General features: G+C 42.5%; 1 protein-coding gene across 1 annotated transcript in view; it reads right to left on the bottom strand.

Moving 5' to 3' along the window:
• drd2l (dopamine receptor D2 like) overlaps nt 1-17,500 on the bottom strand; it is a 55,693-nt gene that overhangs the window by 13,320 nt on the left and 24,873 nt on the right. Inside the window, exons 3-6 of the mRNA XM_062029850.1 lie at nt 12,258-12,367; nt 11,887-12,023; nt 1,771-1,991; nt 1,581-1,664 (exon numbers count right to left, since the gene is read on the bottom strand). Coding sequence (XP_061885834.1) covers nt 1,581-1,664; nt 1,771-1,991; nt 11,887-12,023; nt 12,258-12,367 — 552 coding nt within the window. The remainder of the gene's footprint in view (nt 1-1,580; nt 1,665-1,770; nt 1,992-11,886; nt 12,024-12,257; nt 12,368-17,500) is intronic.

The raw sequence follows: 17,500 nt of genomic DNA, 5'->3' as shown, positions 1-17,500 counted from the left end.
CCAATGCCATGCCTGCCAATAACACCACTCCACACCTTGTTGTCCTTCCCCACTCTGGCATTGAAATCGCCCAACAAAAATATCTTGTCCTCCTTAGGTGTGCGACGGAGGGCCTCATCTAATGCCCAGTAGAAGCGGTCTTTAACCTCTTCCTTTGATGGTAGCGTCGGTGCATAGGCACTAAGAAGGGTGGCATATCTTTTCTTAGCCAGAGGGATCCTGAGTGACATGAGCCTTTCACTTATGCCAACCGGTGCTTCTGGGAGTTTTGGTAGGAGGCTGTTTTTTATTGCAAGGCCCACACCGTGCTGATGCTCGCCTCCTGGAGGGTATCCTTTCCAGAAGAAAGTGTAACCTTGCCTTCCTTCAGGGATCCTTCATCCAGGAGTCTGGTTTCACTAAGTGCAGCAATATCAACATTGTAGCGGTTAAGTTCCGCTGCAATGAGTGCAGTTCTGCGCTGGGGTCTATCAGTGGTAACGCTAGTGTCCAGGAGTGTCCTTATGGTCCATGATGCCAGTTTAAGAGGGATTATTTTCTTTGCTTTATTTCGACCGCGGAGTGGAATTCCCGACAGGTGCGGTAGTCTGTCCAGGATAGTTTTGAGTGGGCAATGTCTGGGCCACCTTTTCTAGGCCTTTCCCAAGTTGGGGTGAGCAGTGCAATCCTAAATAGGGCTGCTCAGGCGTACAGGGGTCTGCCGAGAGCAGCTGCCACTCAATTTCAGCTACTAGCGACCATAGATAGCCCTGTACCGCTGGTGTGCAGGGTTCTGACTAGGAGCTTCCGGTGCATTCATACCTGCTCCCGTTATCAGACACCCCATCGCCACCAGACTTTGTTTCATTTCCGGTAGCTGGTCTCACCGAGGCAGAGATGAATACCTGCGCAGAGGAGCTTGTTTAAAGTGCCACTGGGGGTGCGCATGTCCCAGCAGCACTTCTTCACTGTGAGAGGGTGGGATCCGGTGGCAAGGGGAACCCAGGACGACCGGCACACTTCCACAGTTGCAGGAGGCCGCCGGAGCTCCAGTTTTTTGGAGGACCGCCTATCGTGTGCCGCCAACCACGTTGCTTTTCTTTCGGGGTGTGCTCCCCTAGCCTTTGTCTTCCTAGACTTACCCACAAGGCAGCGGGTCTTCGCCGTATCCCTGGCTAGGGGGCAGTCAGGTACTAGGCCTTTGCCAAGGGCCGCCTGGGGTAACAGTGGTTAAGGGGTTAACCTCCTAGTGCCCCAAGACCCCCCAAAGAAGAGCCTCCACTGCCGGATGCACTTTAACGTCATGCCCAGGACTACATAAATATACACCCATATATACACATTTATACACAAATATACACACAAATATACACATATATATATATATTATATATATACACATATATACATATATATAAACACATATATATACATATATACACATATACATATATATGTATGCAAACATATATACATATAGACATATCACTAAGTAGTAACCATGTGTCCAAAAAGCAACAGATTCAGTCAGGTGTGGGACAGGACAGAACAAGTTCCACAGGTGACAAAGAAGAATGGAAGCGTATAGAAGGTCCACTCACCACTCTCCTGCGCTGGGGGGCAGCAGTGGAGGGTCTGAGGATGAGAGCACAGAGCTTCACGTCCTCAGGCTGCGTGCATCGATTCTGTCGCACACAAACACCACACATAGTAACAACATGTGCAGGGTCCTTAATGTATTAGTTGCTGCATCGTCATGACAACCAGCAGACGAGACAAGCTCGCCCCTACCTTCCGGTGGCGCCGGGCCGCGTCCGCCGCCTCGGCGCCGCCCCGCCCGTTGAAGCCGTGCCTGCGCGGCGGCGCCGTGCGTCTGCCGCGTCTGCGCAGCACCACGCAGATCTGCGCGTACACCAGCAGCGTGACGATGAAGGGCACGTAGAAGGACGCCACGGACGAGTACACCACGAAGGCCGGGTCGGCGAAGCTGCACGTGGTGCCTTCACGGCCCGCTGAAGGAGACGGAGAGAGGATGAAGTTGGGGGCCATAATATTTGTCCAAACAGCTTTTCTTCCAAACCAGTGTTATCCTGTTTCGTTGTGTCAGTCTTGCGTTTTCACTCACAGCTCATGAGCCAAGCACACTTTGTGACAAACGACGCAGGTCTTCATGCCTTGGAAGCACGTTTGATGAAGAATGCCAGGTGGGATACATAGTAGGTGTCTACGACCATGCAGTAGTGTCCACCCCAGTTGAACTGAGAAAATCCTGTCGGTCTGCTTTTGAACACAATCAAGCAAGAACCCGACTGATTTTGATGAGTAGGAGAAGAGTGTCTGTTTCTCATTACCTGCATAATAGTTTTCCCAATCAAATAAATAAATAAACATTAAAAAAAGAAATGTGCGCTGCCTCTCGGCGACTCCATGCTTCAAGTACGCACACTTCCATAAGATGTGCTTTGCCAACATTTCATTTCAACAATTTAAAAATGATTGAGGCGAGGACAAAAAAAGAAACGTTTTGGCCAACGCATTTAAATCTATTACAAAGAATGATGGGAAAAATGCAAAACCCTCTCCACACTTATCCATGTTTGTCGCATTTTAGCTGCTTGGTATTTCTGATTGATTACAAAACTTTAAGGAGGTCGTCACGGAAGTAAACAAGGTAGGAGTCAAACTTTTACATACTCTTAAAGGCCTACTGAAACCCACTACTACCGACCACGCAGTCTGATAGTTTATATATCAATGATGAAATCTTAACATTGAAACACATGCCAATACGGCCGGGTTAACTTATAAAGTGCAATTTTAAAATTCCCGCCACACTTCCGGTTGAAAAACTCCTTTGGATATGATTTATGCGCATGACGTCACAAAATCCACGGAAGTGGTTGGACCCCATCGGACCCGATACAAAAACCTCTTGTTTTCTTCGACAAAATTCCACAGTATTCTGGACATCTGTGTTGGTGAATTTTTTGCAATTTGTTTAATGAACAATGAAGGCTGCAAAGAAGAACGTTGTAGGTGGGATCGATCGGTGTCTTAGCGGCTAAGTACAATACTTAGAGCAACACAACAAGGACTACTTACCCTGATAGCAGACGCCTAGCCGATGCTTGCCGCCAAACCCACGGATGAAGTCCTTCGTCGCGCCGTTGATCGCTGGAACGCAGGTGAGCACGGCTGTTGATGGGAAGATGAGGGCTGGCTGGCGTAGGTGGAGCGCTAATGTTTTTATCATAGTTCTGTGAGGTCCGGTTGCTAAGTTGCTAAATTAGCCTTAGCGTCGTTAGCAACAGCATTGTTAAGCCTTACCAGGCTGAGAATTTTTAACCGTGTAGTTACATGTCCATGGTTTAATAGTATTGTTGATCTTCTGTCTATCCTTCCAGTCAGGGGTTTATTTATTTTGTTTCTATCTGCATTTGAGAACGATGCTATCACGTTAGCTCAGTAGCTAAGTGTGTCACCGATGTATTGTCTTGGAGATAAAAGTCACTTTAAATGTCCATTTCGCGTGCTCGACTCTCATTTTCAAGAGGATATAGTATCCGAGGTGGTTTAAAATACAAATCCGTGATCCACAATAGAAAAAGGAGAGAGTGTGGAATCCAATGAGCCAGCTTGTACCTAAGTTACGGTCAGAGCGAAAAAAGATACATCCATCACTGCCTCTCAAGTCCTTCACTGTAACGTTCCTCATCTACGAATCTTTCATCCTCGCTCAAATTAATGGGTACGTCACTTTCTCGGTCCGAATCTCTCTCGCTCCATTGTAAACAAAGGAAAATTGTGAGGATATTGCCTCCTCTGACGTCACGCTACTTCCAGTACAGGCAAAGCTTTTTTTATCAGCGAGCAAAAGTTGCGAACTTTATCGTCGATTTTCTCTACTAAATCCTTTCAGCAAAAATATGGCAATATCGCGAAATGATCAAGTTTGACACATAGAATGGATCTGCTATTCCCGTTTAAATTAAAAAAAATCATTTCAGTAGGCCTTTAATATCTCATTGAAAATATGTATATATCCATCATATTTATATAACATGTACACACACACACACACACATATATATATATATATATATATATTGTATATATATATATATATATATATATATATATATATATATATATATATATATATATATATATATATATATATATATATATATATACACAAATATATACATATATATATACATATATATGTATATACATACATATATACATATACATATATATATATATATGTATATATATATGTTGTATATATATACATATATATATACACAAATATATACATATACGTATACATATATATATGTATATACATACATATATACATATACATATATATACATATACATATATACATACATATTATATACATATAAATACATATATATACATACATATATATACACATATACATATATATATATACATATATACACATATACATACATAAACATATACACATATATATATTGTATATATATATATACACATTTATATATATTGTATATATATATATGGTTGTGCTCGTAGCGTGAAGGCTAGACAACTTGAAATATAGTTGACACACAAAAACGTGTGCGTCGTTTATTCAAGAAAAGCACAAGCAAGAATGAACGCTTTCATCACAACACTCAAATATCGCGGGAACAACAAACCCCCACCTTTGTGAGAATGTACTGACGGCCACTTAAAGGGGCCGCGCCGAATTACTCGCTCTTAACAACACACAAAGAACCACATTGTCATGTGCACAATAGAACAGTACAGTGAATGATGATGACAAAGATAAATAACAGGTGTGGTGAATTATGTCCTTAAATCAACCGCTACACACGTCCCCCCAGAATTCGCCATCACGAAGAAAAACAAACTGTCAATGGACAGGGGCACGGACGGGCCGACCAGACCGGGTGCGCCGTACTGGTACTAACGCCGGGGAGTCAACAGGGGGGACCGGAAGGGTATTTGTACTGTCTAAGGTCCCGGGGGCCTGCGTAGAAGGATGCATAACATCATCTTGGGGCCTAGGTCCAGCGGGCGGACGACCCCGGCACGGGGGTACGGCCGTGGTAACCGGCTGACTAAGATCCAAGTGGGCCGCTTTCAGCCGGTCCACCGTGATCTTTTCAGACCGACTCCCGATGTCCAACAGAAAATGCTTGTCTCCGCTCTCTAGGACGCGAAATGGCCCATCGTAAGGAGGCTGAAGGGGGCCGCGGTGGGCGTCGTGGCGGACAAAAACAAACGCCGCTCTCCTTAAGGAAACGGGAAGATGAGACGGCGTAAGGCCGTGTTGAGAAGTAGGGATGGGGGCAAAACCCTTGGCGGCATCGAGGAGAGCAGCTCGCTGCTTACTGGCGGACCAAGGTGCCGTCGTGCTAGGAATAAAGTCCCCTGGCACTCGCAGGGGATAGCCATAAACCAACTCTGCCGAGGAAGATTGCAAGTCTTCCTTGGGGGCAGTCCGAAGCCCCAGCATCACCCAAGGGAGCTTGTCTACCCAAGCGCTGTCCTTCAGGGACGCCCTGAGCGCTGCCTTCATGGACCTGTGAAATCGCTCACACATACCATTGGCCTGCGGGTGATACGCCGTCGTGTGGTGGAGTTTCACACCCAAGCTCTCGGCCACAGCGGCCCAGAGCTCGGAAGTGAACTGAGAGCCCCGGTCGGATGATATGTCCGATGGGGTACCGAAACGGGCAACCCACGTACCAATGAACGCGCGCGCCACCTCCGCGGAGGTGGCGGACGTCAGAGGTACTGCCTCCGGCCAACGGGTGGTCCTGTCGACCATCGTGAGGAGGTATGTGCAGCCGCGTGAGGATGGGAGAGGCCCGACCAGGTCCACATTGACATGGTCAAAACGGCGCTCCGGAACCGTAAACGGTGCCAGTGGGGCCCGCGTGTGGCAGTGCACCTTTGAGCGCTGGCATGCCACACATGTGGAAACCCAGTCCCTAACATCTTTTTTCAGTCCACGCCAGACAAATTTTGCAGCAACCAGCCGCTGGGAAGGTTTCCTCCCAGGGTGGGAAAGGCCATGGATGGAGTTGAACACGCGCCGCCTCCAAATGGCGGGCACAAGGGGCCGCGGCCGACCGGTAGCGACGTCACAAAGGAGCGTAATCCCTGTGTCCTCAAATGGGACCACAGACAACCGTAGCCCTGTGGCTGCAGCCTTCAGTGCTTGGATGTCCGGGTCGTCGGCCTGGTCAACTGCCATTTGTGCAAAATCGAGCCCCACATGGACAGCGCTCGCAACGGCTCGGGAAAGGCAATCAGCCACGACATTGCTTTTACCAGCAAGGTGCTGGATGTCCGTCGTGAACTCTGAGACGTAGGAGAGGTGCCTCTGTTGCAGAGCCGACCACGGTTCAGCCGTCTTGGCCATCGCGAAAGTGAGGGGTTTGTGGTCCACAAAAGCTGTGAAAGGCCGGCCTTCAAGCAACGAACGGAAATGGCGTATGGCCAGATAGAGGCCAAGGAGCTCACGGTCAAATGTGCTATATTTCCGCTCGCAGGGGCGCAACTGCCTGCTAAAGAAAGCCAAAGGTTGCCAAGTGCCACCCGCCCACTGCTCATGCACTGCACCTACAGCATAGTCTGACGCGTCTGTGGTAATTGCAATAGGAGCATCGGGTAATGGGTGTGCCAGCAGGGTAGCGTTAGCGAGAGCAGACTTGACCCCCACAAAAGCACTGTGCCGCGCATCAGACCAGTCCACCGTGTGCTTGGGAGCAGCTCCTTTAAGAGCATCATACAGCGGCCGCATGAGGTCAGCTGCCCGGGGAATGAAACGATGGTAAAAATTTACCATGCCAAGGAACTCCTGAAGAGCCTTAACCGTGAGTGGGCGGGGGAAGTTTGCGATGGCCGCAACCTTCGTTGGGAGGGGAACTGCCCCGCACTCCGTGACACGATGTCCGAGGAAGTCGATCACAGACAACCCGAACTGGCACTTAGCTGGGTTAACAATGAGACCATGTTGGCTAAGGCGCTGAAAAAGGGACCTGAGGTGGGTCACATGCTCGGCCTGAGAGGTGCTCGCGACTAGGATATCGTCCAAATAGACAAACAGAAACGGCAAGTCACGTAAAACAGAGTCCATCAACCGCTGGAAAGTTTGTGCTGCACTCTTAAGGCCAAAAGGCATACGTAAAAATTCAAACAGTCCAAATGGGGTGATGACCGCTGTTTTCGGGATGTCAGAGGGGTGGACCGGCACTTGATGATAGCCCCGGACAAGATCTACCTTAGAAAACACAGTTTTCCCAGCGAGGTGGGCGGAAAAGTCTTGTATGTGGGGTACCGGATAACGGTCCGGGGTAGTCGCCTCGTTGAGTCTGCAGTAATCACCGCATGGCCGGGCTTCTCCACCATGTGGAGGGGCGACGCCCACGGGCTGTCTGAGCGGAGAATGATCCCGAGGCATTCCATGGTCTCAAATTCAGCTTTAGCGATGGAGAGCTTAGCAGGGTCCAGGCGCCGGGCTCGTGCGTGCACAGGGGGGCCCGTGGTGGCAATGTGGTGTTCCACACCATGCTTGGCGGTAGATGACGAGAACGTGGGCTGCGCCAGGGTCGGGAAATCAGCGAGGAGGCGCAGAAAAACGTCTGCGGTGGGTAGCATGCTGGAAAGCCTGATGGAGTCCGTCGCGCTGAGACTGCACTTGTACGAGCAGAACGTAATCGCATCCACCAAACGCCTGTTTTTTACATCCACAAGGAGGCCGAAAGCACAGAGAAAATCTGCACCGATGAGCGGCACCGTCACTTTAGCAGTCACAAAGTTCCAACTGAAACGCTGTCCACCAAAACACAGTTCCACGTACCGTATTCCATAAGTGCGGATAGGGCTGCCATTGGCCGCTTCCATGGGGGGGCCATGTGACTCAGACAGCATGTCCAACCTTGATGCTGGCAGGACGCTCTTCTGCGCGCCGGTGTCACACAGGAACCGTCGTCCAGAGAGGGAGTCCTGGATGAAGAGCAGCCTGCCAGTACTGCCGACGCTCATGGCCACTGCTGAGCGCCGGCCCCGGCGTTTCCCGGCGGCGGTCCACGAAAAATGCACGGGGGACGGCACCGCTTAGCTTTGGTCCCGAACTTTGCATGGAAAAAACATAGTCCAGAATCCGGTTGCCGCCTGGGGGGCGCAGCAGCAGCAGCAGCGAGAGTGGAAAAATCTGCCACGGGTCTTTCTGTCTCAGCCGGAAGCAATGCAGCCACATAGGCCGGTTGGGAAGCTAAAAAAAACTTATCAGCTTCAGCAGCTAGTTCACGGCAGTCCAAAATGGTGGTGTTGGCTAAAGCAGCCCGCACCTGAGTAGGCAGGAGTCTCAGGAAATACTGCACGAAGAAGAATCCAGGTGTGTGCTCACCTAAGAGTCCTAGCATGTTGTTCATTAGTTCAGAGGGCTTGCAATCGCCAAGCCCCTGCAACGAAAAAAGGCGGTTAGCTCGCTCCGCGTCGGAAAGATGAAATGTCTGTAAGAGGTGAGCCTTCAACGTGCGGTACTTGTTCCTCTCCGGTGGGTGCGTAATGGCGTTAACCACTTTGGTCGCCGTCGCGCTGCCGAGGGAGGACACGACATAATAAAACTTAGTGTTGTCCTCAGTGATACCACGCAGGGCAAACTGTGCCTCGGCCTGGGCAAACCATGCGGTCGCGGAAGTTTCCCAGAACTCGGGCAGCTTTAGAGAAACCGCATTCGCCGTCATGGTCGATAAAAAAAATCACTGAATCCGTTCAGTGAAGCGTCGGGGTCACCAGTGTTGTGCTCGTAGCGTGAAGGCTAGACAACTTGAAATATAGTTGACACACAAAAACGTGTGCGTCGTTTATTCAAGAAAAGCACAAGCAAGAATGAACGCTTTCATCACAACACTCAAATATCGCGGGAACAACAAACCCCCACCTTTGTGAGAATGTACTGACGGCCACTTAAAGGGGCCGCGCCGAATTACTCGCTCTTAACAACAAGAAAAGCACAAGCAAGAATGAACGCTTTCATCACAACACTCAAATATCGCGGGAACAACAAACCCCCACCTTTGTGAGAATGTACTGACGGCCACTTAAAGGGGCCGCGCCGAATTACTCGCTCTTAACAACACACAAAGAACCACATTGTCATGTGCACAATAGAACAGTACAGTGAATGATGATGACAAAGATAAATAACAGGTGTGGTGAATTATGTCCTTAAATCAACCGCTACAATATACACATTTATATATATATATATATATATATATATATATATATATATATATATATATATATATATATATATATATATATATATATATATATATATATATATATATATATATATATATATATATATATACACACATACATATTAATACACATACCGTATTTTCCACACTATAAGGCGCACCTAAAAACCTCCAATTTTCTCAAAAGCTGACAGTGCGCCTTATAATCCGGTGCGCCTTATATATGGACCAATATTGAGCCACAACAGGTCTCGCAACTACGGTAAGCAGCCGCCGACTTCATTTTCCCCCGTAGTAGAAGAAGAAGCGCGCGGTGCATGCTGGGATATATGACTGCGCGAGGTGTGCCGTTTCATTTCCATTTGTGTGTTTATGTAAAGACCCCAAAATGGCTCCTATTAAGAGACACGCTTACGACGCAGAGTTTAAACTCAAAGCGATCAGTCACGCAGTAGAACACGGGAATAGAGCAGCAGCGAGAGAATTCAACATTAACGAATCAATGGTGCGGAAGTGGAGGAAGCAACAAGCTGACCTGCGCCAAGTAAAGAAGACTAAACAGAGTTTCCGAGGGAACAAAGCGAGATGGCTACAGTTGGAGGACAAACTGGAACAGTGGGTTGTTGAACAGAGAGCAGCAAGTAGAAGTGCCAGTACAATCACTATTCCAATGAAGCAACAGCGCTAGCAAGCGAACTTAACATTAATGTGTTGTGTGACATTAACGTTTGAGCAACGTTGAGTTATTGATATATTGTTTTTGCTCTGCACTATTTTGAGTGTTACTATATTGTGATTGCACTAACGTTTGATTTACCGTAACAGTATCACTGTTTTTACGTGTTTATTGAATCAGGGAAAAGTTCCCCTCCACTATGTGATATAAATGTTGCACTACATGTTATACCTTGCTGTTGTTAAAAGATAAACGAAACACCACGTCACTGACTTTACCTCGGGGAAAATAATAAAACAGCTGTTTATTCATTTTGGGAGTGAACGGAGTTGTCAGAACGCTGGTTTGTAATATATTAATAAAGTTTGACTGACCTATCTGACTGTTTTGTTGACATTCCCTTTAACGCAGCTCCATCTAATGGATGCATAACGTAACCCCAGCCTCTAATGTAGCGTCTATTCTATACGCCTTATAATGCGGTGCGCGTTTTATATGAACAAAGTTTTAAAATAGGCCATTCATTGAAGGTGCGCCTTATAATCCGGTGCGCCTTATAATCCGGTGCGCCTTATAGTGCGGAAAATACGGTACATATGTACATATACATACACATATATATATACGTATACATACATACATATATATACATATACATATATACATATACACATATATATACATATATATGTCTGTATATATATATATATATATATATATATTAGGGGTGTGGGAAAAAATCGATTCTCACGTTGTGCGATTCAGAATCGATTTTCATTTAAAAAAAATTTTTTTTTTTTTTTTTAAATTCTAATTTTTATTTTTTTTTTTAAATTAATCAATCCAACAAAACAATACACAGCAATACCATAACAATGCAATCCAATTCCAAAACCAAACCGGACCCAGCAACACTCAGAACAGAGCAATTGAGAGGAGACACAAACACGACACAGAACAAACCAAAAGTAGTGAAACAAAAATGAATATTATCAACAACAGTATCAATATTAGTAACAATTTCAACATAGCAGTGATTAAAAATCCCTCATTGACATTATCATTAGACATTTATAAAAATAAAAATAAATTAACAATAGTGTCACAGTGGCTTACACTTGCATCGCATCTCATAAGCTTGACAACACACTGTGTCCAATATTTTCACAAAGATAAAATAAGTCATATTTTGGTTCATTTTAATAGTTAAAACAAATTTACATTATTGCAATCAGTTGATAAAACATTGTCCTTTACAATTATAAAAGCTTTTTACAAAAATCTACTACTCTGCTTGCATGTCAGCAGACTGGGGTAGAACCTGCTGAAATCCTATGTATTGAATGAATAGAAAATCCTTTTGAATCGGGAAAAAAATCGTTTTTGAATCGAGAATCGTGTTGAATTGAAAATTGAATCGTGACCCCAAGAATCGATATTGAAACGAATCGTGGGACACCCAAAGATTCACAGCCCTAGTATATATATATATATACCTATATATATATATACTGTATATATATATATATATATATATTTTTATATATATGTATATATATGTATATGCGTATATATATATATATATATATATATATATATATACATATATATATATATACTGTATATATATATTTTTTTATATGTATATATATGTATATGCGTATATATATATATATATACATATATATATATATATATATATATATATATATATATATATATATATATATATATATATATATATATATATATATATATATATATATGTATATATATATATATATATATATACATGTTAGGTCTCATTATTCTTACACACACAAACAACTACTAAAGTAACAGTACTCTTACTTACTTACTTGAGTACAATTTCTGGCTACTCTCCCCACCTCTGCTTAATAGCTTACTAGGTAATTAGCCTGCTAGCTTATGAGCTGGCGAGCGGGTGTTTACCAGTGTTGTTGAGTCCAAAGAGCAGCGGGCAGGAGATGGCGAACGAGAGGAACCAAACCACGCCAATCATCACGGCCACTCTCCTCCTGGAACTGTAGCGGGTGTTGTACAGCATCGGCATGGCGACCGCCGTGTATCTACCACACACACACACACATTAATTCCCTCTTTTTTTTGTAAGTTTGTATGACAGTTCACATTGTTACGTCAAACATCCCGTTTTACTGCTCCTGCCAGCCCTCCTTCTCCTTTCTGAGCTGTGTGTGGCAGGAGAGGGAAGCTGGATGACCAAAGCATGTGATGGACTTTGCGTCGTTTAAAAAAAAAAATAATGACATGATTATAGGAATACAAATAGCGAGTGAGCGCACCTGTCGATGCTGATGGCGCACAGGTTGAGGATGCTGGCGGTGCACATCATGACGTCCAGCGTGAGCAGGATGTCACAGTGGATGAGACTGAAGCGCCACTCGCCCACCACCTTGGACCACACGTGAATATCAAACACTCACATAACATCATACCATCTTGTTTTGCAACAGGGCTGTTTAATAACATTTTTCATATGTTATTGTAAGTGTACAACTACATTTGTACGTCAATTAGTGTGTACAACTACATTTGTACGTCAATTAGTGTGTACAACTACATTTGTACGTGAATTAGTGTGTACAACTACAATTGTACGTCAATTAGTGTGTACAACTACATTTGTACGTGAATTAGTGTGTACAACTACCATTGTACGTCAATTAGTGTGTACAACTACATTTGTACGTGAATTAGTGTGTACAACTACATTTGTACGTCAATTAGTGTGTACAACTACATTTGTACGTGAATTAGTGTGTACAACTACAATTGTACGTCAATTAGTGTGTACAACTACATTTGTACGTGAATTAGTGTGTACAACTACATTTGTACGTCAATTAGTGTGTACAACTACATTTGTACGTGAATTAGTGTGTACAACTACAATTGTACGTCAATTAGTGTGTACAACTACATTTGTACGTGAATTAGTGTGTACAACTACATTTGTACGTGAATTAGTGTGTACAACTACATTTGTACGTGAATTAGTGTGTACAACTACATTTGTACGTCAATTAGTGTGTACAACTACATTTGTACGTGAATTAGTGTGTACAACTACAATTGTACGTCAATTAGTGTGTACAACTACATCCATCCATCCATCCATCTTCAACCGCTTATCCGGAATCGGGTCGCGGGGACAGCAGCTCCAGCAGAGACCCCCAGACTTCCCTCTCCAGAGCAACATTTGCGACTTCCTCCTGGGGAATCCCGAAGCGTTCCCAGGCCAGAGAGGAGATGTAATCCCCCCATCTGGTCCTTGGCCTGCCGCGGGGTCTCCTCCCAGTGGGACGTGCAACGAGGACCTCCCTAGGGAGACGCTCGTGAGGCATCCGCACGAGATGCCCGAACCACCTAAGCTGGCTCCTTTCCAAGCGAAGGAGCAGCGGCTCTACTCCGAGTCTCTCTCGGGTGACTGCACTTCTCACCCTATCTCTAAGGGAGATGCCGGCCACCCTTCTGAGGAAACTCATTTCGGCCGCTTGTATCCGCGATCTTATTCTTTCGGTCATTACCCACACTTCATGACCATAGGTGAGAGTAGGAATGTAGATAGCTCGGTAGACCGAGAGCTTTGCCTTCTGGCTCAGCTCCCGTTTCGTCACAACAGTGCGGCAGAGAGACTGCAATACTGCCCCAGCTGCTCCGATTCTCCGGCTGATTTCCTTCTCCATCTTTCCCTCACAACTACATTTGTACGTCAATTAGTGTGTACAACTACATTTGTACGTCAATTAGTGTGTACAACTACATTTGTACGTCAATTAGTGTGTACAACTACATTTTTCATATGTTATTGTATGTGTACAACTACATTTGTACGTCAATTAGTGTGGACAACTACATTTTTCATGTGTTTTTGTATGTGTACAAGTACATTTGTACGTCAATTAGTGTGTACAACAACATTTTTCATATGTTATTGTATTTGTACAACTACATTTGTACGTGAATTAGTGTGTACAACTACATTTTTCATATGTTATTGTATGTGTACAACTACATTTGTACGTGAATTAGTGTGTACAACTACATTTGTACGTGAATTAGTGTGTACAACTACATTTGTACGTCAATTAGTGTGTACAACTACATTTGTACGTCAATTAGTGTGGACAACTACATTTGTACGTCAATTAGTGTGTACAACTACATTTTTCATATGTTATTGTATGTGTACAACTACATTTGTACGTCAATTAGTGTGGACAACTACATTTTTCATGTGTTATTGTATGTGTACAAGTACATTTGTACGTCAATTAGTGTGTACAACATTTTTCATATGTTATTGTATGTGTACAACTACATTTGTACGTGAATTAGTGTGTACAACTACATTTTTCATATGTTATTGTATGTGTACAACTACATTTGTACGTGAATTAGTGTGTACAACTACATTTTTCATATGTTATTGAATGTGTACAACTACATTTGTACGTGAATTAGTGTGTACAACTACATTTGTACGTCAATTAGTGTGTACAACTACATTTGTACGTGAATTAGTGTGTACAACTACAATTGTACGTCAATTAGTGTGTACAACTACATTTGTACGTCAATTAGTGTGTACAACTACATTTGTACGTCAATTAGTGTGTACAACTACATTTTTCATATGTTATTGTATGTGTACAACTACATTTGTACGTCAATTAGTGTGTACAACTACATTTTTCATGTGTTATTGTATGTTTACAAGTACATTTGTACGTCAATTAGTGTGTACAACTACATTTTTCATATGTTATTGTATGTGTACAACTACATTTGTACGTGAATTAGTGTGTACAACTACATTTTGCACGTGTTATTGTGTGTACAACTACATTTTACATGTGGTAGTGTGTATATAACTACATTTTTATATGAATTAATAGATAGATAGATAGTACTTTAATGAGTGTACATTTATATTTTACATATGTGTGTGTACAACTACATTTGTACGTGAATTAGTGTGTACAACTACATTTGTACGTGAATTAGTGTGTCCAACTACATTTTTCATATGTTATTGTATGTGTAAAACTACATTTGTACGTGAATTAGTGTGTCCAACTACATTTTTCATATGTTATTGTATGTGTACAACTACATTTGTACGTGAATTAGTGTGTACAACTACATTTTTCATATGTTATTGTATGTGTACAACTACAATTGTACGTGAATTAGTGTGTCCAACTACATTTTTCATATGTTATTGTATGTGTAAAACTACATTTGTATGTGAATTAGTGTGTCCAACTACATTTTTCATATGTTATTGTATGTGTACAACTACATTTGTACGTGAATTAGTGTGTACAACTACATTTTTCATATGTTATTGTATGTGTACAACTACATTTTACATGTGGTAGTGTGTGTATAACTACATTTTTATATGAATTAATGAGTGTACATTTCCATTTGACATATGTGTGTGTACAACTACATTTTGTATGTTTTATTGTGCGTACACGTACATTTTTACGTGAATTAGTGACTGCACCACCACATTTTACATGTGGTAGTGTGTGTACAAGTACATTTATAAGTGTATTAGTGTGTGTACAAGTACATTTTACATGTGGTAGTGTGTGTACAAGTACATTTATACGTGTATTAGTGTGTGTACAACTACATTTTACATGTGGTAGTGTGTGTACAAGTACATTTATACATGTATTAGTGTGTGTACAACTACATTTTACATGTGGTAGTGTGTGTACAAGTACATTTATACGTGTATTAGTGTGTGTACAACTACATTTCACATGTGGTAGTGTGTGTACAAATACATTTATATGTGTATTAGTGTGTGTACAACTACATTTTACATGTGGTAGTGTGTGTACAAGTACATTTATACATGTATTAGTGTGTGTACAACTACATTTTACATGTGGTAGTGTGTGTACAAGTACATTTATACGTGTATTAGTTTGTGTACAACTACATTTTACATGTGGCAGTGTGTGTACAAGTGCTAACGATTGTACTACATTAGCATGCTAGCTTTTTTTTGGCTGATTTACGGGCATACACATCAGCGTCAAATATTTTGGTACTTGAGGAATGATGCCTGTTAACATGCTAACGTTAGTATGCTAGTTTTTTTGTTGTTTTTTTTTAGGTAATTTTGTAGGCACGATATACACCTCAGTCATATTTTATTTTAGTACCTAATGCATGCTAACATTTTTAAAAAAAAAATTCAGGTACACACTTCAGTGTAATATATTTTGGTATTTGACATGTTAGTTATCATTTTAGCATGTTAATATTATTAGTATGCTAATTTCAGGTACACAACTCAGAGTTATATATTTTGGTAGTTGATACATGTTACAGTTACCATTTTAGCATACTAGCTTTTTAGCAGGTATACACCTCGATGTCATATATTTTGGTATTTCACTAATGCTAACTGTAAGCACGCTATTGTTAGCATAGTACTGTTAGCATGCTAGCTTTTGTAGCTCATATTTTTTTGTTACTTGACGCTACCTGTGGCAGTGTTAGTATTTGTTTGATATTTGTATTTTCGAGTGACAAATATTACTAGTGATTTTTGTCATACTGTACAGCATATTATCCTTTTGCAACACAATAATACTTAAAGAACTGTCCTTCATGCAGTATATTATTATAATTCACATTATACTTGAAAGTTCTAATGAGCACTTCATCAGTGTCCTATTTTTTGCTCCCAGTTGGGGGCGTGGCTAATGATCTGTTACCTTGGTGACGCCATGAAATTTGGCACCTGCCCGACAAGACTCCATCAATTATTAAGTCTTTCTTTAAAAAATGTACGAAGGATGAAAGAAAATGATCTATAAAGTATTTTTCAGTGACTCATGTGGGAAATATGCGACAAGCTGATTGGAAAAGAGCGGAATTAGACTGGAAAGGTGTCGCTATGACAACCGATCAGAAGCTAGCGGAGTCTCCTTTTCACTTTTAACACACCTAAACCACACCCCGTTTCTGCTCAAAACGTCCTGATTGGTCCAAAATACAAAGTACTTTGAACACTATTCGGTCTCGGTTTTAAGACAACGAAAACAATTCACCTGGCGCAGCCGCCTGGTCACAGTGCAAGTGGACCGTAACCATGACGACAACATCCTTTATACTCTCTATTCATAGGAAAACTTATCATAGCAAAATAATCATTTTGCACATAAGGCATTTCACAATGTTTTTGGAGTGCATGAGAAAGTGACAATGAACGTGTTTTCTTACCACACTGCAATCCAGCTGTACTGTTGAATAGCGGGGGAATTTGCATAATTTGCCATGACACGTGTCATGATTGTCAACAAGTGCACCTGGAAAGTATTTATTTACAGCGCTTCACTTTTTCCAAATTTCGTTATGTTACACTCTTATTCTAAAATTGAATACATTCATTTTTGTCTTCAAAATTCTACACACAATACCCCATTATGACAATGTGAACATTTTGTTTTAAATTTTTGCAAATATATTTTGAAAAAAACAAACTATATACAGT

The sequence above is a fragment of the Entelurus aequoreus genome, linkage group LG20, assembly GCF_033978785.1.
Source record: "Entelurus aequoreus isolate RoL-2023_Sb linkage group LG20, RoL_Eaeq_v1.1, whole genome shotgun sequence".
In the NCBI taxonomy this organism is placed as follows: domain Eukaryota; kingdom Metazoa; phylum Chordata; class Actinopteri; order Syngnathiformes; family Syngnathidae; genus Entelurus; species Entelurus aequoreus.
Note: the sequence above shows the minus strand (reverse complement) of the source record. Positions and strands in the feature narration are given on the sequence as shown.